Raw genomic sequence first — 24,825 nt, forward strand, 5'->3', positions numbered from 1 at the left:
ATATATATATATATATATATATATGAGGTTCGCCATGCACTAATGGTGAATGTTGAGCATTTCTGAGATCTATATTTCTAACATTCTAACTTAATTTCTAACTCATTTTTGGGATTTGTAATCTAATCTCACCTAACCTCTCACCATCAAACCTTGCATAAGACTGACAAAGCTGAATGGTCAACAAACTTAGAGCTACAGTTCGTTTCACTTATAGTAACGAACTCACGAACTTACGTAACTTACGAACGACGTAACGAACTTACAGTTTGTTACCACCAACTGTTTTATACCAGACAAATACATTAGAGTGATTAGTGTTATGTACAAGGATAACACTGCTAAAATGTGGTTAGTAGCTGGTTTCGCATTAAATCAGGAGTTAAAAATGGTTGTGTTCTATCCCCATTTGTATGGATCATTTTGATGGAATTTATCTTAAGGAGCACAGAAAGACAATGGGAAAACACGAATCAAATGGGGAAGTATAACTTTCCTGGACTTACATTAAGCTGATGATTTCATCCTGGATGAAAGTGTGATCAAAATGAATGGACTTTTAAAGGTTTAGCGAGTTCAGTGTCCTATAATAGGTTTAAAAATTAATATAAATGTTAAGCAACTAATGTTAGCAACTAGTGTTAAGACTAAGTTGCTAAGGCTAGGAATAAGTTAAGATGAAAAGGTGATGATGGGAAACAAAAAGATCGGTCAAGCTGACAGCTTCACTAACCTTGGTAGTATTATTAGTGAAGACGTTGGGTGCAGTGAATATGTTAAAATTCAACCCTAGAATAACAAAACTCAAGCCAAATTCAAACCCCCAAGAAATTTAAAATGTTTAAATTTCAACTTGCGCAAAATCCTCTTCCCACAAGACTTCAACCCAGAATATGGATGCAGCTAATTATTTTTTACACAAAATTAAACTTGGAAAGCTCAACCCACCAAAGCTTATTCCAAGCCAAGCGAAACACGAAAATAAGCGAAAATCAACCCACACATAACCCGTCTCATTAATTACAATCAATAAAACCGCAGCCCACACAAGTATTACTGATGCCAAACTCGGTTGACAGTATTAACTTTGCATACAATTTCTCATAAAAAATTAAGCCGAAGGGACAACATGTTTTGGAACGGCTTTTCTTGGGAACCATTCGTTATGACGGGTTGTCATGTTAAGTATTTCTCCCAGGAAGTACCGGAGGGATGGATTGGCGCTGGCTCTTAGCACCCTTCATGGCACCTATAGCTCCTTGGCTCACGGCACCCATCACCCAGGAGCTATTTTACGGCCATAAGATGACGATGAGGGCAAAAACGATATCGACAGGGTTTAAGGTAAAGAGCAAGGCGGAAGATTTTTGAGTAATTTTGAGGATAATAACCCCAGCGACGAAGACAATAGCTCTCAGCAGTGCGGCCATTATCTCCACCGACAAAATCTTGACGATATTTTTAGGGTGAGAAATAAAACCCACTTTTGTTATTATACATACTGTCTGGACTAAAATTCTCCTTTTAATATCATCCAGTCTTTACATGCAAAATTTAACATTGTTTTCGTTACAAATATATCCTTTTTAAGTGTCTATTATGCGTACATTTTATAAAAGAAACACTGGTTTTTGCTTGAAATGGTTTAGTTTATCCTCAGTTCATCAAAAAATCACAAGGCTATGATTCTTAAGCCATAATTTAGTTCAATATATTTAAATAGCGAAAAAATTTTAAAGTAAATCATCGATTTACTTTAAAAGGAAATACACATTTACCTACTTTCTGTGAAGCTGCACGGTATTAGATACAAAACCCAATAACGTAGCTAGGGGGCAACGGGCACACTTTTCCGCAGGTGTAGCAGCTTCTGGGGCACGATTTAGATACATTCTATGAAATGTAGACCACAAACGTTGTTAAGGCAAAGAGGGAAAGTGGTGTAAAAAACAGACATCGTCCCAGGTCTTGAAGCGCCTACTTCCACCTCAGATAATACCACTCAAAATCTAAGGTTTGGTTATTGATTTAAACTATTTGAAAAACGAAGCTGTCAGTCAGAAATAACATACTCAAGTCTCTTACAAACACCAAAAAGAATGCTCTTAATAATCATTTTTGTGGATACAGGCACGTACATGTACGTTTTTCTTGGGGGGGGGACGAGATTCCAAAATAAAGTGAAAAAATGTTCGATCGTATGACAAAATACTGGAAATTAAAGTGACGTTCATAAGATTTTGAGATTTATGATGCGGTAAGGCCTAGGTTTATTTGAGTTGTTTCCTATTTTCGTTTCTGGTATGTAATTTTTTTTCAAATCTTGACAGGCAGCTTCTAAAAGGTACATTTGTTTATTTATTCTATTGTGCTTGTAAATATAGTATTGCCTTGTTTAGGGTATTGTAGGAAGTGACCTTATAGCTAAGTTAATGCACAGGATTTTTTTTTTTTTTTTTTTTTTTTTTTTTTTTTTTTTTTATATCAAATAATTACTTAAATACACTAATATTTTTCCTTAACGAGAGAAATTCCAATTGTGGGTATGTTTTTAGTTATTTTTATCTTTTTTAATATAATACAAGGTTACAAGACACCCATGGTATGGACCAGCCTGCAGCTATTATTATAGTAATTTAATACATATGAAACCTTATTTTTGTCAATTGTTCAGTACAAATGTGCCCTTCTCACAAAAAAATTTACACAGAAAGGTTTGCGAAGAGCAGGGGGAGGGGGGCTAGCAAACCTGTTTCTGGAAGCCACCAACCAATAACATACTCACATCCCTCATAGACGTCTAGTGGAATGTGAACACCAGATAGACTAAAGTTTACAGGTCTTTTGAATTTTTCGCTATACTCCAGTGAAATATTGGTGATCTTCGTTACGGGATGCATATTGCTTTCCATTTCTAGCTCTTTTTTATGTCTTCCAATATGTTTAACGTTTACATATCGAAGATCTTCGTGTTCCAGCTCGTATTTGTGAGAGTACCTTGCAGCAATCTGCTCAGCGTGCTTAGCTATGGTCTAGAAAGAGATTTTATCTGAAAGTGAAAACACTAAATGAAAAGCGTGGGACATAATTTAGAATTATTAGCACACGATAAAATACCCTACAATAAATATTTATGTTTAGAGTTCAGATAGCACATTAAAAAGAAGCAGCTGTTAAAAAAACATTAGATTTGTTTTGTTTGTTTAATTTGAATTGACTGTTAAAATTCAAAACGTATTTCCTGCAAAAAACGATTTTTGCACAGTTACACCTGGAAAACAGATGAACAATATTTAGTTATACCTATTTTTAGAAAAAGCATACATTTTTTCAAATACCCTATTTACCTCTTTATTGAAATTAATTTAAAAAAAAAATCCACAAAATGAGTTTTTCAAAAAAAGAAAAGAGCTCCATTAAACCAAAAATTAACAAAAACAGAATCAAATACTCTACCAAGCATACAAATTCCACAAATCAGTATCAATAAATAAATGAAACCTAAAATGAACAGAAATTAAAATAAATAACAGAGTCAAACTCAAAACGAGCTGAAATTAATATGAATAGGGTTCAAAACCCCTATCCTTTTTAAAAGCCAGAATATAATTTGTACTTTACTGAAAAAAACTCTTTTAAATGTTTTCACTTTTATAACTTTAAGAAATCAAAAATTTATTAAGATTTTAAGGAATAAATATCAGCATATGTATATTAAACTTACAATGCACATTAATTTGATTTTTTTTTTCAGGATAGCTGCGCTTTGATCACTTTGACGTTTAAAAAGGGCACTAAAACTTAAGGTTACCAATCCAATGAGTCCCCTCCAAAGCATGTACGACCAACCTTTTTATAAGAATCTTATATAACCCAAGGACATAACTTACAACGCTTTTCCTGAGAGGTATAAGGGGGGGGGGGTTGTACTCCTCACAGACAAAGTTTCCGAAGCCTTCAACTACGATGAATAAAATTGTTATCTCCAAATTTTGATTGGAGATGTTAAGGTAAATGCTGAGGGTGGAGGAAGGGGGGGCTGTTTGACCTTAAATCAGTTTGACTCTTAAATAGGGGACTATAGCTTCCAATTTTAAACCAAATAAGCCCCATTTGATGTTTATACAACCGCCAATTCAATAAAAACCTTATATACCCTCAGAAAATAACTTACAACCATATCCCCAGGGCACTGAGGGGCTGTGTCATCCTTTGAGACATTATTATATTGTCTTTGGACTATTTTTAAAACATCACTATCTCAAAATTTCAATCACTTGCGTTTGGTGAAAAGAGGGGTTTTAGGAGAGGGGGGGCTAAATGCCGTCCGTCACCTTTCACCCGTAAAGAGGAACAAGAAGCTCCCATTTTTTACCAAATGAGCCTCTTCTAAAGTTAAACAACCATCTCTTCCATAAGAACCTGAAATACAACCTAGACATAACTTACAACCCTTGTCCCTATTCTCTGGGGTTTGTTTTAACCCCAAAAGCCTTGTTAGATGATATTTAGTCTATTTTGAATAGAATAGCTCTCTTCAAAATTTCCCTTAGACGCATTTCGGGACAATGTGACATGTGTGTCTAAGGGGAGGGGGGTAGCTGCCCTACGATCATTTTGACTCTTAAAAAGAGCACTAGAGCATCTGATTACCAATCCAATGAGCCCCCTCCAAAGTTTATGTGCCCACGCTTTCTATAAAAACCTTATAAACCCCCAACCTTACATAACTTACAACCCTTGCCCTGAGGGCTGGGGGGACTTGTTATCCTTAATAACATAATTTCCAGACCTTTCAAATACTTTGAACAAAATAGCTATCTCAAAATTTTGATTGGATGTGTTTGGGGAAATGATGGGCGTGGAGGGTTCATTTGCCCTCTGATCACTTTCGACTAATAAAAAGGAACTAGTCCTCTCAATTTTCAATCGAATGAGCCCTTTTTGAAGTTTCTACGACAACACTTTCTATAAAAGACCTTATATGCCCCCAGGGCATAACTTACAACAATTTCCCTGAGGGTTGTGGGGAGAGTGTCATCCTCAAGACATAATTTCTAGATCTTTCAACTATGTTGAACAAAATGGCTATCTCGAAATTTTGATTGAATGCGTTTGGGGAAATGGTGGGCGTAGAAGGGGTGTTAGTTGCCCTCCAATAACTTTCGACTATTAAAAAGGGTACTAGCCCTCTCAATTTCCAATCGAATCAGCCCTTTTTGAAGTTTCTATGACAACTCCTTCGATACAAAGTGCCCTGGTCTAAAAAAAAAAATAAATAAATAAATAATACATTGTGACCACATTGTTCTTTACTTACGCAGCGCTATTGCGCTGCCTATGATGCTTCGAAAATCAATGCACTCAAGTCAGTGTTGTTACATGAAAATGCAGGGTATTCAGTAAAGCCAGAAACGACACAATTTTTTATTCTAATTTTTAAAAGACAATAATCAAACACTAGCATTGCCCATACCAGCCACATTTGCTGGATTTTAATAAGCTTCCCGTGCAGTGCAAAATAAATTTTAGCATGACGAGCAGAGAGCTTAGGGAGCGACTGCCCACTCATATATAGGATAATTTCTGTTCGATTTACGCTTTAACGTCATTTTATATCTTCAAACCCAAAAGATTATTATCATTTAATTTGTATCCTTTTTTACATAATTAAATTTTTTGCATAATTTTTACATAATTCATTTACTTAATTATTTAATTAATTTACTTAATTAAAATAAATTGAAGACTGCCCCAAAAATGCTTAGGAAGATACGCATGGCCGAGTCACAGCTTGACTTTTCAGGCTCGTGGATTTTCATGCCATTTTATTCAAAATAGTCCAAGGCTCAATAAATATCCCTTCGGGGATAAATGAAACACATAGACCCTGAGGCAAGGGTGGCAAATAATCCAAATTGGGAATTGTAAAGAAGACTATTTGCAATGTTTCATAAATGGCGAAGGATACTAAGATGAAACTTTCAGGGAATGTTGTGATGCCAAACTACATCAAAAGACACAATTTGCACTCTATATGCCTGCAGCTTCATCACTGCATCGTTCTGGAACCCTGCTAAAACAAAATGTTGTTTCAGAGTTTGTCTTTCATAAATCAAGTTCCAAGTTTTATCAGAGATACACCGTGAGCTTACTCCTGAATTCTGGTTCAGCAAGCTTATGCAGCAAGCTATCAAGCGAGTCATGTAGGGGCATCAAGGGGTCTGTCTTCTTTTTCGGGGTCCTTAGTTTGAGCATAAACTTGATACAGAGATTCTGGTTTGAGCCAGCGTCAGCTCCTCTCAGTATCCTTACATCTTGGAGACTTGATAGCCATTTCCTGTTTATAAGAAAGTGCTCGATCTGATTTCTCGTTGTGTCGTCAGGGGAGGTCCATGTATACCTATGGATATTCTTGTGACGAAACTGTGCTTCACCAATCATGAGATCATTTGAGGATGCAAATTCTATAAATACGACTCCATTTTTATTTCGGTCGTCAAAGCCATGTAGGCCAAGTACTTCTGGGCAGTAGGATCAATCATTGCCTACTTTGGCGTTATATTTGTCTCCGGCAAATATAACCATGTCATGACGCAGTATATCCTTGGAGACTGAGTTAAGAGTGTCATAGAAACGCTCTTTAACCACCTCTTCAGCATCATTTGTTGGTGCATAACAGGCACAGTAGACAGAATATACAGTATCGACAAAGGCTATACTCTCCATTAAAAATATGTGACACAGATTTAAAACCACCCAAGATTCATACTCCGCCTTCGCGCACGCGCGATTCCGATGAACACATCATGACAAGTCTATAGACAAACCTGTTTTTTTGTTTTTTTGATTCACGACTCAATTAGCAGACAAAATTAAACTATATGCTAATCAAGAAAAATAAAAAGGTGAACTTTTTTCTTTATAAGAATAAACATAAGCAGAGGGAAACTTCTACAAGTCGTTCTTTCCATGGGGGAAGTGAAGTAAAGTAAATGTTTTCCTCAGACGAATAAAACATGTGTCTCTAAACAATAAATAGGTAAGCTATATAATTTTTTATTTGTTGACAGATAGATAATTTTGCAAATTATCACACTAAAAAAAAAAAAAAAAAAAAAAATCAAAATTCCTAATATTTATGCTGTGTTTGCAAGGAATCGAGCTCGGCTAATCAAGCCAGGTTTGCAACAGTTCCCCACTACCCGACACTTTTTTTTTGGATGAAAATGGGTTGTCGGATGAAAATTTGATTCCAGTCAAGACAGATACGAATCTTGACAATTACCTGAGAGGCAAGGTTGCCACTGCTGGTGATATATCACCAGACCTGGTGATTTTTCACCCTTTTGGTGATTTTTAAGTTCTTGAAGATTCAAAGTAGGTCTTGGGAATGCATTCCGAGGTCACGAGATGACGCATTAATTAATGGAGCTAGCAACAGCAAATTTAGTACAAGGGGGGGGGTAACCCTGCCAGGTTGCCCCCATCAGTTTTCACGTTGATTGATCAGCTTTCACGTTCAAATCATCAGTTTTCACGTTGATTTTCACTTGATTTGAAAAACCATTGAAAGCTCCTGGATTAGGTGGTATTGTCAATCTAGTTATTTCAAAATATTTCAGTTTTCACTGTGATTTTCACTTGATTTGGAAAAACTGGTTCCAACATTACCACCACCCTCAGGACCGGATTAAATAGGTCCGGTTGGATCTCTTTTAGAGGGGCCCTCTCTATACATTAAATATTTAAATAAGATTTACTTTACGTACGTAAAGTAGTTCAAGTACGTAGTGCAAAATCTCTGTAATATCCTGATTAAATTCAGTAAATCTGACTTGAACTTTACGGGTATCAGTTTTTTTATATTAGAAAGTATATATTATATAATAGTAGATACATTAATAAATATCATCCAGCAATGCAAACTTAAAATAAATCTATTTTTGATTAGTTGAATAACTCATAATTTATCCCTTATCGTCAAAAAACAATTTGCTTTAAATTTCAAATCTTTTTTAGGCTCTCTCTGACAGTAACGTGGGGCCTGATTGGGCTCAATCGTTCCAATCGTCCTTTATCTGGCCCTGAACACCCTCCCCCAGAATTTTGACAAAATTACGCCTCTTTTTGAAAACATTTTCAGTTTTACCGTCGGTACTAGATAGAACATGTAGGCAACCTTACACCAAAATTCAATTAAGAAAGTTTGGCTAGTTTTCTAAAAAGTAGGTTTGAAAACATCTTTTCAACAAAACAAATCCTGCACTTCAGTAATTCCTTGTTAGTCTCTTCTCTGACAGCCAAAGGTCGGTAAAAAAGAATATCAAAATACTTAGAGAATTACGCAATTTTGCATCAAAACCTATAACTTCCATGATCTTAATACTAGAAAATACTACATCAAACACCTTACTCATATCGTTTTCTAGCAAGCATAGACTTAAAAACTAGGGCTGTTCAGAGACTAAATCACCTTCTAAAGTTATGTGCTGCATATATACTTAGAGTTATATATGTATATTTTAAAGTTATAGATACTTACTTATTTGCAGGAATTCCGTGCAAAGATATCCCCACTCCACGGTTTTTTCCGCTGCTTTTGCAGCCATCGACAATACATTTCCCAAGCGTCATTAGCCATTGAATGCCAGGTAGTAACTAACTAAGGTTCTGACGTATATTCCCAGGGTCAGTACGCGCGGTATCAAGTGTGTGTCATATTTGGAAAAAGGAGTCGCTACACTACAGTCTACAGTGATAACAGGTGACTACAGTCACTTTAATCTGGTGTCCTTGGAACCTCGCAAACATTACTCAATCATTGACAGGAGTTCAGCTGATGAGGGATTTCGCTGCCTTTCGGGACATTAACATTGCTACTTCTGCTTCTCGTTTCTTTTCGGGTCCACTGTAGATTATTGTTTAACCATTATCGAGTGTTTCTTTGCCGAAATCGGTCCATCTCACTTCTGACAGCGCTACTATATTAAGGTTATAGGCGGCTACTTCTTGCAGGACCTGCTTGGTTTTGATGAGCTGCCACATTGTCCGTACATTCCAAAAACCAAATCTAAGAGGCTGTTTCGTGTCCATAAAATCAGTCTGGGGGTAATTCCTTGTTGTCGTCATTTGAGGGGTTTTATTCTTCATCGATGTTTCAATCGCTGATTGGTTTTGACGGGAGAGGGACGTGAATTCTCTGCCTAACCGTCCTCCTTTTTCCAGGCTTGGGACTGGCTGCACTTTTGTACAAGCAGAGTACAGGCGGTGAGAAAACAAGCCCTAAGTCTTATTTTCTTTTTCGACAAGTTCTTTTCATGTCTTGCAAGGAAAAAAAAATTCTTGTTTTTAATAATTTCTTGTTTTTCTGTGATTCCATTTCTGTCCTACTTGCGGGTGTACCTAGAGGGTGTATCCATACCCATTTTTGAAAGTTTTAAAATAAAAAATCTTATACTGAATTGATAGATTTTAGGAAGTACAAGACACTTACTTATCAGGGAAACAGTTTGACTTGAGCAAACATGGCTAAACAGGAAGTAGAGTATATTTTCGTAATTTTGTCATCAACTAGGCTCACCATTTACTTGATGATAAGGTTTTGAAGGTGGTATATTTGTATAAATATTAATGTGGAACATATTAGGAAGGGTAATGGACCTCTGTTTTTCGTGTTTTTTTTTTTATATTAAAAACGAGGATGTATTAATTAAAAAAAATTATCTGCTCAAAGTAAAGAGTTACTTAATATTTTTTTTTCTCCAAATTATTGGGGAACAATTGCCCCAATAATTGGGGAGGGGCACCCCACCCCAATAATTGGGGGGCAGTTGGCCCCTCCCGAAATTAAAGGCCCGAAAGCCTTTCAGTAAGGGGGTTTTCTGCCACATTTGGAGATAGTGAAGGAGTAGATGACATAACAAACTGTTGATGCACGATATATTGATCAGTCTATAAAACACGTACATGAACCACCTGTTGGTCTTCCGAGCGGCTAACATTGAACTGAACAGCTGGTCAAATGTGTCAACACCGCTTTTGGTGATATTATAGTATTTAATTATCTTAGGCTTCTGGATTGAATGCTTGATACTGGTACCGTCATGGCAAGTTGACAGAAGCAGGACCATTTTTGGTGGCTTAGCAAGATAAGACACTAGAGTCAGCTCCTGATCGAAACAGAACATTGATGTTCCTGTAATTCTTCCTTTGCTCACAAGAAGCTCTTCCGGAATACCCTCTTGTCTTTTCGCACAGTCCCAACTGTCGTCAGTCGATACGGTTCTCTCAGTTGTTCTGCAGCAAATGGAATCGATGTAAACCTGTTGTCAAACGTGACATTTCTATTTGATCCCCATATATGGGAACAAATAGGTTAAATCAGCAAATAGCCAAATTCAGCATTTTCATATGCCATACTTGACGAAGTTTGCTATGAAGCTTGTAAACAACGTTAGAAAACTGATAAACGTGAGAAAATTCACCTCATAGTACGAAGAAACTTAGTAATTACTAAGTTTTGGTAAAAAATCCCTTTTCCTGAAACAGGTGAAAAACTTACGTAGATGGTAAGCTTTCGTAAATTTTACTACACACCCTTAATATTTCCACAATCAATTCGGATAATAAAACCTCGGTGACGCCACAAGAACTGGATAATCATGATATTAGCATACAAGGGACGTGGTTTCGCGTAATGTATCCGTTTCCATGGTAACCGCTAAAACATGTTTTGGTGTCGTAAAATTTACAAATGCTTACCCTTCTAAGGTTAAGAATAGCGAGATTTAGCGAGTGCAAATATCCAAAATTTCCGATTGGCTGATAGTAATTTCCGATTGGCTGAAAAACTCTATTAAAAATTCTGATTGGTCCAAGTTAGCATTTGATGTTAGTACAATATCATTGTGAATGCGCCTCTTGTTGGTCTTGTAATATCTAACGTACCTGGTTATTTTCTATATTCTTACCTGGACTGCTTCTTTTCTTCTGCCGAACATATCACCTAGTTCCTTCATGGCCGTATCAGCTATATACGCTCCGCTAAAAGCGTGAAGCTTTGCTTGATCTTGCATGTTTTCTTTACTGTATGCCTGAAAAAAGTATTATTATCATTTTAATCTCTAATTACTGTTTCAACATAGAAAAATACTAAAATCAAAGAAAATTGAAAAAATTGTTGCAAACAACATAGCATCATCCTTCTGCAGGATACTCGTATATATAAGCAGGATACTCGTATATATATATATATATATATATATATATATATATATATATATATATATATATATATATATATATATATATATATATATATATATATATATATATATATATATATATATATATATATATATATATATATATATATATATATATATATATATATATATATATATATATATATAAATCAAATAATCTACCAAGTGTGAAACTACCACAAATCAGCATCGATATATAAACGAAACCCAAAACAAAGAGAAATTACAATAAATAACCGAGCAAAACTACAAAGACTCTTAAATTAACATAAACACCTCGCAAAACCCTTATGGCCTCGCATGGCCAAAAAAAAATTTGTTCTTGACTGAAAAAAAATACAAATGAATGTGAATTGTCAGTGTAATAAACATATACTGATATTTGATAATTAAAAAGTTAATATTATTTTATTTATTAAAGTTATAAAAGTAAAAACATTTATATTTTTTTCAGTAAAGTGCAAATTATGTTCTGGCCTTGGGAAAACATAGGGGTTTTGAGCCCAACTTATGTTAATTTCTGCTCGTTTTGAGTTTGACTCGGTTATTTATTTTAATTTCTGTTCGTTTTGGGTTTCATTTATTTATCGATGCTGATTTGTGGTAATTTCACGCTTGGTAGATTATTTGATTTTATTTTTGCTCATTTTTTGCTAAATAGAGTTGTTTACTTTTCTTTGAAAAATTTATTTTGTGGAAAAAGTTTTTTTTAATTAATTTCTGTTCGTTTTATATTGACAAAGTCTTTTCAGGAAAGAAAATAAAACTTTAAATCCTTTTGTTTTTTACGACTTTATAGTTTGGCCTGCTATTTGTATGCTGGAGAGAAATTTTCAGCAATTTTTAACAACATACACCCTCTTAAAAATCGGGACACAAATAGTAGTGCTTGATTTAGTTTCATACCTCCTCTAGTTGACCTGAAATGGAAAACTTGATATCATTCGCCAAAAAATCTGTTTACTTTCTTTGATAGCTCGGATACACTTACGCTATTTTGATTTGGTTAAATTTTAAGAATAGAAGCCGCCCCGAAAGTTTGAACATAAGGCCCTCAGTCGTTCTTGGGATACTGCTGAGATACCTTATTGGGAATTAGCATTAACAGAGTGCATTTTGATTTAATCTTATGGCAACATTTAGTTTTTAAACATAAAGTAAAATGGGAGGGTGGGCATGGGAGGGGGATTAGTTTCTCTTTAATCACTTTTGATTATTAAAAAGGGTATCAGCCCTTTCTATTTTCAATTGAATGAGCCCTTGTCGAAGTTCCTACGACAACTCCTTCGATACAAAGGGCCCTGGTCTAAACAACAACAACAACAAAAAAATAATAGCCTTCCAATCACTTTCGACTATTAAAAAGGGCACTAGGCCTTTCGACTTCCAATTGGATGAGCCCTTTTTGAGTTTCTACGACAACACTTCCTATAAAAACCTTATATGCCCCCAGGGCATAACTTAAAACCCTGGCCCTGAGGGTTGTGGGGGAGTCTCTTCCTCAAAAAAATATTTTCTATCTGGAAATCAACTACGCTGAACAAAATGGCTGAACAAAAATTTTGATTGGATGTGTTTGGGAGAATGATGGGCGTGGGGGGGTGGGGGTGGGGGCTAGTTGCCCTCCAATCACTTTCGACTATTAAAAAGAGCACTAGAACTCTCAATTTTCAATCGAATGAGCCCCTTTTGAAGTTTCTACGACGACCCCTTCCAAATGAAGTATCCTGCTCTAAAGGAAAAAAATAATACAGGGTAAATTGTACCAACATTGTTCTTATATGCCCTCAGGGCATAACTTAAAACCCTTGCCCCGACGGTTGTGGGGGAGTTTTCTCTTCAAAAATATATTTTCTATGTGAAAATCAACTACGCTGAACAAAATGGCTATCTCAAATTGTTGTTTGGATGTGTTTGGGGGAATGATGGGCGGGGGGGGGGGGTCTAGCTGCCCTCCAATCACTTTAAAATATTAAAAACGGCACTAGAACTCTCAATTTCCAATCGAAGGAACCCCTTTTGAAGTTTCTATGACGACCCCTTCCATATGAAGTGCCCTGCTCAAAAGGAAAAAAATAATACATAGTACATTGTGCCAACATCGTTCTTATATGCCCTCAGGGCATAACTTAAAACCCTTGCCCCGAGGGTGGTGGGGGATTGTCCTCCTCAAAAACATATTTTCTATCTTGAAATCAACTTCGCTGAACAAAATGCCTATCTCAAAATTTTTATTGGATGTGTTCGGGAGAATGTTGGGCGGGGGGGGGAGGCTAGGTGCCCTCCAATCACTTTTGAATAATGAAAAGGGCACTAGCCCTCTAAATTTCCAATCGAATGAGCTTTTTTGAAGTTTCTACGAAAACGCCTTCTTAAAAAACCTTATATGACCCCAGGGCATAACTTAAAACCCTTGCCCTGAGGGCTATGGGGGAGTGTCCTCCTCAAAAACATATTTTCTATCTGGTAATCAACTAAGCTGAACAAAATGGCTATCTCAAAATTTTGATTGGATGTGTTTGGAGAAATGATGGGCTTGGAGGGGGGACTAGTCGCCCTCCAATCATGTTTGACTATTAAAAAGGGAACTAGCCCTTTCAATTTCAAATCGAATGAGCCTTTTTTGAAGTTTCTACGACAACGCCTTCTATAAAAACCTTATATGCTTCAGGGCATAACTTAAAACTCCTGCCCTGAGGGTTGTGGGGGAGTTTCCTTCTCAAAAAAATATTTTCTATCTGGAGATTAATTACGCTGAACAAAATGGCTATCTCAAAATTTTGATTGGATGTGTTGGGGGAATGATAGCGTTGGGGAAGGGGTCTTGTTGCCCCCCAATGACTTTTGACTACTAAAAAGGGTACTAGACCTTCGAATTTCCAATCGAATGAGCCTGTTTTGAAGTTTCTACGACAACGCCTTCTGTAAAAACCATACATGTACCCAGGGCATAACTTAAAACCCTTGCCCTGAGGGCTGTGGGGAAGTGTCCTCCTCAAAAACACATTTTCTATCAGGAAATCAACTACGCTGAACAAAATGGCTATCTCGAAATTTTGATTGGATGTGTTTGGGGGACTGATAGGCGGGGGGGGGGAGCTAGTTGCCCTCCAATCACTTTTGACTATTGAAAAGGGCCCTAGAACTCTCGATTTCCAATCGAATGAGCCCCTTTTGAAGTCTCTACGACGACCGCTTCCATATGAAGTGCCCTGCTCTAATGTAAAAAAATAATATATGGTATATTGTGCCAACATTGTTCTTATATGCCCTCAGGGCCTAACTTATAACCCTTTCCCTGAGGGTTTTGGGAGAGTGTTCTCCACAAAAACGTATTTACTATCTGGAAATCAGCTACGCTGAACAAAATGGCTGTCTCAAAATTTTGATTGGATGTGTTTGGGGGAATGATGGGCGGGGGGGGGGCTAGTTGCCCTCCGATCACTTTCGACTATTAAAAAGGGCACTAGCCACCCCAATTTCAAATCGAATGAGCCCTTTTAGAAGTTTCTACGACAAATCCTTCGATACGAAGCGCCTGTCGAAGAAAAAAAAACACACACACACATTGTGGCCACATAGTTCTTTACTTAGGCAGCGCTAGCGCGCTGCCTATGATCGCAGAATTAACAACTCCATGTACAGAAGCTCAACTCTCTTATATGCTTGGAATTTTAGGCCTAATTTTTCCGTAATATCTCAAGCATGTAAGTTAATCAAGAAATTAATCTCTTCAAAAGGTCACAATGATTAAGTTTGCATGTCCCATTAATGTCTAAAAATTAAATACCTTTTCCTTTTAACTACATAATGTGTGACATGTAAAAGGGTCCCAAAGGAAAATACTTGTCTGTAGGGGTCCGTGCGAACGCAGTCCCTCACTACAGAATATTACACTTTTGAGTTACCCCCATTTGAGATAATCACAGGGGTCAGCCATTCCGATGTTCAATGGAAAGGCCTCACCCTAGGAGTGACTTGTTCATGGCAGGTTTGCCACCATAATGAAACAAAAATCACCAGTTTTTCACCAAGAAAATCACCAAAAATCACCAGTTTTTCACCAAGAAAATCACCAAAAATCACCAGTATTTCACCAAAATCAGCAACAAAAACGCCAAAAATCGGTGGTCTATAATGATAGGCTTTACACCCGAAAGACGCGTTGGGCACCCTAAGCTAAGACATTATGTTTTTCAAAGGCTACTGCTCAAGAAAGAAGAGGATTTATACCAAAAACAGGAATTCCAGCCAAAACTGAAATTGTAACCTAAAATCCTGTTTCTGTATATAAAGCACCTTTTTATTTATTTAATTACTATTTTTTTTTTATTTACTTTGCAAAATCGTTTCTTTTTCTTTTTTCTAGGTTTCCATTGAAAAGAATAACCACAATAATCCTCTTTCGGCCTCAAATCGAATATCATTTGCTTATGAATGTTTTTAATCCCCCTGCCACTGTTGGTATCCTTAATGGTAAACTATAGCTTTGAAAAGGACCACTCAAATGGTGTCGATTTCTAATATTTTTCATTTACTTCTGGAAAACTGTCATGGGTCAAGTTTAAGCTGAAATATCGGACAAGCGGTGATAAATCTTATTTCCCTGGTTTCCTAGACAACAGAACTGCTCTGGCTGAGCATCTAAATGCCGCGATCTGGGAGTCATCATACAAAAGAAGCATCTTTGCAAAAAACGCAAGGCCAGAGAGCACGCAATTCTACCAGCCAGCAGAAACAGATTTCATCACTAAGTTTTTTACAGCATTCCTTTTGCGAACCCATAACTTCACAAAATGTACCTGGTGGTGTTGCCCCCTCCCCCTGTAACAAATTTAAGGTCACTAGCTCCGTTAATTAATGCGTAAATTCGTGACCTCAAGAATGAATTCCAAAGACCTACTTTAGATCTTCAAGGATTTTAGGTCTAATGCTACAGTTTATTTTTAAGCTAACGAGTTAGATAAGCAGTGTAGACATAAAAAAGGGGACCGTGAATAATTTTAGTATCTTAATAGCTATCCGTGAGTCCTGTCCTTGAATTCGAAGTGAGAAGGATGACTTTAGCCGAAGACAAACTATTTGAAGTACAGAGCAACGTTGACTATTATTCATTAGTTCAATATTAGGCAGAAATATATGTTCTTTAATAAACCATCCTTTCTACTACAATTTGGCAAACACCTTGTATTGGTTATGTACTAGTCCTAAATCGCAACACAAATTATACACAAGGAAATCAACTCTATCAATATTCAAATGATATAAAATCAAAATCTGTAATTCAAATCAATTAATATGAAATATAATATATCATAATGAATCATACCATATATATAGGATCACGTTGCAGAAGTGTTTGCCGAATATTTAAATGAAAAAACACCTATGTGGTCTTCAAATATGAAACAGAAATAGATAAAAATATCAAAGGTTATCCCAAAATGCTACTGGTCTTCCCTTTTTCACAGCCTAGCCTTTGTGACTAATGATGAGGATATTTCCCATGTTGCTGGGTCTTCAAAAAACCTGTGCACATGCATCAAAGCACTTAAAGTTTCTGGCTCTACTTTATTTCTGAGGGAAGCTTTGATGATCTTTAGACGCCAAAACTGTCTCTCTGCTGGAGCCCTTGAGTGTGGCCGTGCAAAATTCTTTTACATGTTTTCACTTTTATAACTTTAAGAAATCAAAAATTAATTAAGGGGGGACGTCAGTCCAAAGCCGTTTTGGCCGATTCGAGCCCTTTTCCTGGTCGGCAAAAAGGCTCAAACACAAAGGTATCAGATTTCACACAGACTTGAGTAAACAAACTCGAAGAGGGCGACTTCCAGGGGTTCCTTACGCTTTCAATATTAGTTACATTTTATGATAGATACTTTCACGGAGTGTAATAGGTAGGCGATTGAGTTAGGTGATTGAATGGTTAGGCGATCAAGTTAGGTGATTAATTATGGAATAAAATGGCTTTGGAAAACGACAAATGAATTACTAAATGTATACATCTATGATCCTACGCATGTCTTCTAATCCTGTCTGTCTTAAGTTTATCAGCTTATCTGAATTTGTGCCCTAAGGCATAGATGACTTAGGAATTCTCCTCTTTTTGATTAAAACCAGTATATCCCCTCTCTATTATACCTATACTTGAAAAATCAACTAAATTTGTATTCTTACACTGGCAAAAACGGTTCCCGAATTTCCATGCTTTCGGCAACCTTCCATCAGCTATTTCTGGTAATAACGCTTCAAAATAAAATTTCAACTTATTCGCACTTACTCGCAAACATCCAACTTATTCGCACAATTTGTCGAATGTCCAACTCTCAATCTAACGCTTTCAAATTATACACACCAAATAAATCATTTCAAGAGCTAAAGCTTCACTAAATCAAAGTCCAACTGACCGCTTTTGAACAAAAGGAAGCGTTAACCCCTCAGCATAATTTATGCGCCCACATCCGTTTGATTCCAAGTATTTTAGGCTCTTTGTCGGGGGATAAGCAATTTGAAACGTTGGTATGTAAAGTATTTGAAGGGACTGCAGTCAGCAAGTGTTTTTTATAAAAATATGCTGCAACTGTTTCAATAGAATGTTTTTCGCTGCATTTTTAAGTACCAATTACGACAATATTGACAGCAGCGATCTTGCAAGCAAACCCAAAATAGGTTTTTGAGTTTTTTTTGGGATTTCAGGAAAAATAGGTGTCGGCTTTAGTATTTTGCTAAATCAAAATGTTCACCTGATTCTATTTTATTAGAAAAGACTGAGACCGCCTAACTGCCTCAACTATTAATGTCAGACAAACTCAAAACGCTTACTATGGGAGAGATAGGAAGGTGGCTTCAAGTAAAATGGGTGAATACACGGTAAAATTCTAGGTGGAGGGACTTTTGGAATCTTAGAAATAGTTGGGTTATGGGAATGAAACTTTCACGAGTGCATCTTAACCTTTGAAAATAAAATCCTAAAATAACTTAAAATCCAATTCACATCATTAGCCTTGTGTTTTAAAAACCTAAGTTTAAGGGAAAGTAAACCAACAAATATTATGGAAAAAAATTCTATGCTATTTCTGAAGCCTTATAAATAGCAAATCAGTTAAAATGGAAGCTAGAATGCACCTTCCTGGGGCAGGCTTTAGGACTTGAGTTCATTCCTGAAAGTTTCACTCTCCTAGTGCAACCATTTTCAAAGATAGTCAAAAGCCCCTCAGCTAGAATCATGCCTTATCTAGAGTTTAGCCAATCCTTGCCTATTATAGTAGTTGATGACTAGAAATAAGTATATAGCCCCACCTAGTTAGGCGTTAAGATGTGAATATAGGCTTAAATGTAAATAATCTAATATATTTTCTGGTCATCTCCCCTGAGCGGCTATTTTGATATGCAGTAAATTCTCCATCCATTGACAATTGAGTCTATTTAATAGCATTTTTATGAGAATTTGCCTCATTGTTTTAAAATCTGTTACGTAAACATAGTAAAATAACCAGATTTAATGATAAAATCACCAAAATTAAGGTAAAATCACCATGTCACCAAACTAAAAAAAAACACCATATTTGGTGATAAATCACCAACGGTGGCAACCCTGTTTGTAGATGAAAGAATACAAACCAAAGTATAAACACATAATGACGTTGTATTTGTTTATACTTTGGTACAAAAATATAGAATTGTACCATATTTTGTGGGATTGTACTAAATTGTACCAGTAGAGGTGACATGTACCAAAATGAACAAATGAACCACGTTTGGCACCACTGCATTGTTGGCCACACTGGCAGCAGAGTTGCCACGGGTAGTACTAAATTACTACTTTTAGTACTTTGTGATCAAAGTAGTACTTCCTGAATATTTTCTGCAAAATAGTTACTTTTTCAATACTTTTTGTCAGAAGTAGTTTTTAAGACCGAACTGAGCAATTTTACAAGCTTATTAGAAATGATACCCAACAATGATAACCAAGATAACCAACAAAGATTTTATTTATTGTTAAATTTCAATAAAAACCGATCTTAATAAATCCAGCTTCTTAAAAAGACCCAAAAAATCATTTTAATTGCTCCCTTCCCGTTTAATTTTTTAGAGTGGCTTGGTCTCAGTCTCACTTCCTCCAGCCTTAAATTTGCATCGCTCCAACATGAAGATTTGAGGAATTCTGAGTGACAGAATTTTTGTTTTGTTTTTATTTTATCAAACAAAAAATATTTCAATCATTGTTTTCAGTTCCTATACGAAACAGCAGTTATTTTACATAAAATGCCTTTTTTCCGTTTGTAAGAGTAATTTGAATCATCACTCCCAACCAAAAGAAAGCAAGAAATAAAAGAAGATTATTTCTTCAACCACACAATTCAACCCCAAGAATGTTAGCCTATAGCTGTTTTGATGGGTTTCACAGGTCCAGACGTACAAATAATTTTTAGGGTAGGAGGTCAAACAATAAAGAAAAAGTTAAACTCATTTTCAAAATGAACTAAAAAGTAGAGAATTATTTTTTTTTTCTCAAGAATATATGAATATAAGTGAACACGAGGGGCACAAAAAGCATTGGATTTTACATAACATAAACACCAAATTTATCTAGGTTTTAAACGCATAAACGAAAAAAGTCGATGAATTGAGGAAAACAAGTGAAAAAGATCAAATTATGCAAAACCGAATCGATTTTTTGCCCGGGATTTTAAATTATGTTTATAGATTCTGTAAAAAAAAATATTTTCAAAGTTTTAATTTTACAGTTAAAAAAGAAAAAAATATCGTGTCTCATCCAAGATTAAAACCTAAGTTAACACAGCCTCAGGAAGTGCTCTTACCGTTGTGCTTTACTGATAAAAGTGGAAAGTAACTGAACATTCGTGAGTTTTTTAAAAAAAATTCAAAAATTAAAAAAAATTGTTGTAAAAAGAAATAAATTGAAGATGGAACAAAAAGATCAGTGAGTAAATAAAAACGAACTACAAATGATTTAATTAAAAAAATTAGGGGGGATAATATAAAACCTATAATTTAATAAAGACATGCCGAGAAATTCAAAAAAATTTACGTTTTCAGGTGCTTGGCATCCCAGCCCAACCTACGTGGTCCCTGTGAATCAGTCCTTAATTAAACTTTAAGCCTACCCTAACAAGACTTTTTATTTTCTCAATAAAATGGACAATATTATATTTTTATTTTTATAATCAAATATTATTTTTTTTTTTTTTACTTTTTTTTTTTTATTCTAAGAAAAAATTTATTTAATTTAATTTTCTTAATAAAAAAAGAAAAAAAAAAAAAAGAAGTACAATTAATTTATTTAATTTATAATATTTCCAAATATCATGGCCCCTTTTCTGAAAATACACCCATCCCCCTGATGGTCCGGGATATAGCCCTAGGAATATATTAAAAAAATCAACCAATCAAATTCTCACTTTACAATATGAAAAAACATGTAAGAATATTACAAGAAAGAATGTCATCACAAGATTTGACACAACGATGAAATGTATTTATACAGTTATATATGGGACCTCAGAATGGGAGGGGGGTATAATGTCAAAAAAGTGACCATGACACTTGGAAAAAGTCTAGCATGAAATTGAAAATTCTGGGTCAACTAACCCAGTTTTAACGTTTTCTTTAAATTAGCCCCTGAAACATCCTTGTCAGGAAGCAAATAATCTCTAAGAGCAATATTATGCAGCGAATATTAAAAAAAATTTGAAATTTTGGATCTGGAATTTTCTTTATCTCTTTTATTTTTCTTTCTTCCTCTCTTAGATACCTCTTTTAGAGAAGCAAATACCCATAAAAACTAAACTAAAAACTAAACTTGTGCTGCAAAGTGCCCCTACTTGTCCCCCTTAGTTACGCCACTGATTTGATATATGGAAAACTGGTTAGAGTCACTGCTCTTATACAGATTCTCTATCTAGCTAGTGACTCTGGAGACGAAGCCAATAAATCTGAAGCTAGTGCCATTGACTGTGAAGAAACTGCAAATGACATTGAAGGTGAAGAGAATGAACTATTAAATGTGAGAAAACGACAAATCAGCAGAAATAAACCACCAAAGCCAGTGAAAATACAGAAATCCAGTGCAAAATGGATAGAAGATAATGACTTGCAGGTCTGGCTGCAAAGATATCCAAGGGATAGGACAAAATCTTGTTGTAGGTTTTGCGAAAACATCATTACTGGTGGCCTATCCCATTTACGTAGACATGCACTGAGAAAAAGTCACATATCCAAAGTTGTTTGTATGAAGAACCAAGTGCGTATTGCTGATGACCAAACCAATGAGTTTACTTTATCGGGAGCAGCAAAGGAAAGAGAACTAATTAGCCAACAGGTGACAGCTTTAGAGTTGGCATTGTCAGCCTGGGTAGCATTAAAATACAAGGAGATGAGCATTATCTCTTTATGAGCTTGCCCGAATTGCTGAAAAAATTTATCCCTGATTCATCAGTAGTAAAGCTTCTTGCATGTGGAAGAACTAAAACACTGGACTAATCAAAAACATAATTGCCCCATACGCCATCAGCCAGCTGAGCTCAAGATTGGAAATATCGCTCTTTTCGCTGATGGTTGATGAAAGCCCTGATAAGTGGGGGACAAAAGACTTAGTCATCATCGTTCGCTACTATGACAACACTACATGCGGAATCAAGACTTTTTGGCCATTCCAGAAGTTGGGGATACAACAGCAATGGGCCTTAAAAACTTGATCTATAAGACTTTAAGTGAGAAGAAAATGACAATAAAAAACTGCATAGGATTTGCATCTCATAATGCAAATGTGATGCTTGGGAAGAACAACGGCCTTGCAGCCCTCGTAAAGAAAGATATTCCCTGGCTGGCTATTTTCGGATGCATCTGTCACAGTTTTGCACTATGCTCTGCTAGTGCTTACGAGCAGTTACCTACAGAGATCGTCAGATTCAGCAATGATATATACACGTACGTATCGAATAGTGCCAAATGACTCCGTGAGTATAAGGTATTCTAAAAGTTCTGTGAAGTAGCCGACTATGCACTCCTGTACCCATCTGCAATTCGCTGGTTAGCGTTTGAGGCCGTCTCTCAGAGGCTGGTGGAACAGTGGACTGCTCTGACGTTGTTTTTCGCCTTACCTGCGAATGAAGTTCGGGATCAAACGGCAGTGAAGCTTTATACACCTTTGATCGAACCCGAAGTCAAGCTTTATTGTCTTTTTTCTGAATTACGTTCTTCCTATTGTAAACGGCCTGAATCTTGAGTTCCAGAGCGCAGAAGTGAAAGTTCACAAACTTTTAAAAAGCGCGGGTAATACTCTCTCCGAACTGGCAAGGAATTATATCAAAGACGAGCTTTTGGCCATACGTTCAGTCTTCGAAATAGATTTTTCAAATCCGAGAAACTTCAAAGCTATAGAGACGGATATGCATTTTGGAGCCGAATTTGATCTCTTTGCAATTGATCAGATTGAAAGTCGGAAACTTCAAAACAGACAGCTAGCTGCGACAAAGAAAAATTGCTTTGTTTTTTATATCAAGCTTTGCTCTGAAATAAAGCGAAGAGTAAACAGTGAAGACCGCTTGCTTCGAATGCTAGACTGGTTATCTTCAGAAACTGCTTTATCCGGATCAGTTCCTTCTATAATCCCTCTTTTCCGCATATTAAAGGACTGTTTCAATGGTTCGCTGGAAGACGAAGCCCTAAACAGAGAGTGGAGGCGACTACCATTCTTGAAGAAAGAGCTAGGGGAAGGGAAAGTGTCAGTTTTGGAATTTTGGAATTCAGTGTCCGCCCTCAAGGATGGTGCTGGGGACTCTGCTTTGGTTCATCTACCTATATTCATAAAGGGTATTATGTCGTTGTCTCATAGCAGCCCTTCGGCCGGGCGTCAGTTTTCGCTGTTAAAGCTAGTTTGGACCCCCCTCCGGAACAGACTACTGCCAAAAACATTATCCGATATAATGCATGTCAGGAGGGAAGTACCGAATCCAGAGACTTGGGATGTTCCAACCGAGCTGGTCATGAGTGCGAGGAAGTGGAAGCGTGAGCTTAGATAATATTTTATTACTGTAAAGGTCTGTAAATAAAATTCTCTTACTGAACTTTTAGGGTGACGCCTTTAGCGCGTTGCCCCCATTTAGTCCAATTTAGGCAAAATGGGACGGAAAATGGTAGTGTGGACTGCTTTTCCTGAAAAAGTGCCAAAAAGAAGACAATAAGTGATAAATAAAAGTAGCTTTTAAATGTAGTAGCTCTTAAACAGAAAAAAAAATTAATTGTCTAACTGATGCTTAATTTTTTTTTTAAGGTTTTGACTCAGAAAAAAAAAACAGGCTTGATAAGGATAACTGATAAACTTGTACAGATTTGTTTAAAAAAACTGCAGATCTTGACTACTTTTCCTGCTTCCAGTTTTCAGTCCTATTTTCCCAGAAAACGGATAGTCTGGACGCCCTATTACCCTACTAGGCAATTACGGACCGTTCATAGTGAACATCCAGAGATAACTTCGATGATTTTGATTGTAGTTGCTTCCTATATCAGTGGCCCTTTTTTTGCCATATTGGAAGTCAGTGTTCGACTAGCTATACAGAAATAAAAATAAAATTACTCTGGCTTATATGATAAGCAAATGAGTAACTACGGTTATAAAAGGCCGCGGGGTTCGCTCAGCCCAACACCCGGCCAAATTTTATGCCGGGTGTTAGTACTTTTCTGTCGTGGTAGTACTTTTGAGCTATCCTGGCTAGTACCAGTAGTTTTGTTGAAGTGGCAACCCTGACTGGCAGTAGTTCATATAAGATAAACTATAGTTTTATTAGCTGAAACCCGAAATCAGAGTTACCGTCTTTCAAGGCAAGTCAGCTTTTCAAAAATTGTTACATTTAAACAAATAGAAACAATATTTCAATTGTTTCGCAAGGTTTGTATAACCATTTTTAGATAAAAATAGTTTCAAAATGAACATTGTTTTTTTTTACAAGGATTGGTTCTAAAAAATAGTTAAAATATAAATTCAACAATAACATAATTTTAAACAAAATATTTTTCACTTCACCATATTAGACATTTTAGCACAAAAAAAGACTTGTAATTATTATAGCGCATATTCTTGAAATATAAAAGCAGAAACAAGATGCGCTTTCAAATTAACATAAAAATCTATTCCCTTTGATATCTATATTGTTACTGAAAACTCTTTTTTTTGTTTAGGTTGCAATTAGCTTGATCACGTGCTTGTATAAACTAGTTATAACGAAACGTGTTATTATTTTGGGTTTGCACTTCGTCTTTCTTTTCTTTTTACAGCTGCTGCTCCGTCTATGAAACTTCAGTCAAAAGGAAATCTTGTTTTCAAGAGTACTTTATCTTAGTCTGATCAAAGATTACGTTAATTGCAAAAAAATTAATAGTAATAATGAAAAAAAATAAAAGGTTGAAAATGAAAAGATTTCGAGATATGCCAGGCCAATGCTACGCCATGCTTTATACATAGTATTACTTGGGTCGTTAAAAAAAAAATGCCGGTACTTGTGCAATATATCTTACACAGCGCTATAGACTGTACAAG

The 24,825-nt window shown here is 36.0% G+C and overlaps 1 protein-coding gene across 1 annotated transcript in view; it reads right to left on the reverse strand.

The window, feature by feature from the left end:
• LOC148943695 (voltage-dependent calcium channel subunit alpha-2/delta-1-like) overlaps positions 1 to 24,825 on the reverse strand; it is a 193,288-nt gene that overhangs the window by 128,746 nt on the left and 39,717 nt on the right. The window contains exons 3-4 of the mRNA XM_089101204.1: positions 10,974 to 11,096; positions 2,786 to 3,032 (exon numbers count right to left, since the gene is read on the reverse strand). Of these exons, the coding sequence (XP_088957330.1) occupies positions 2,786 to 3,032; positions 10,974 to 11,096 (370 nt within the window). The remainder of the gene's footprint in view (positions 1 to 2,785; positions 3,033 to 10,973; positions 11,097 to 24,825) is intronic.

Source organism: Artemia sp. Qi Xiang Cuo, chromosome 15 (assembly GCF_049724085.1).
Source record: "Artemia sp. Qi Xiang Cuo chromosome 15, ASM4972408v1, whole genome shotgun sequence".
NCBI lineage: Eukaryota > Metazoa > Arthropoda > Branchiopoda > Anostraca > Artemiidae > Artemia > Artemia sp. Qi Xiang Cuo.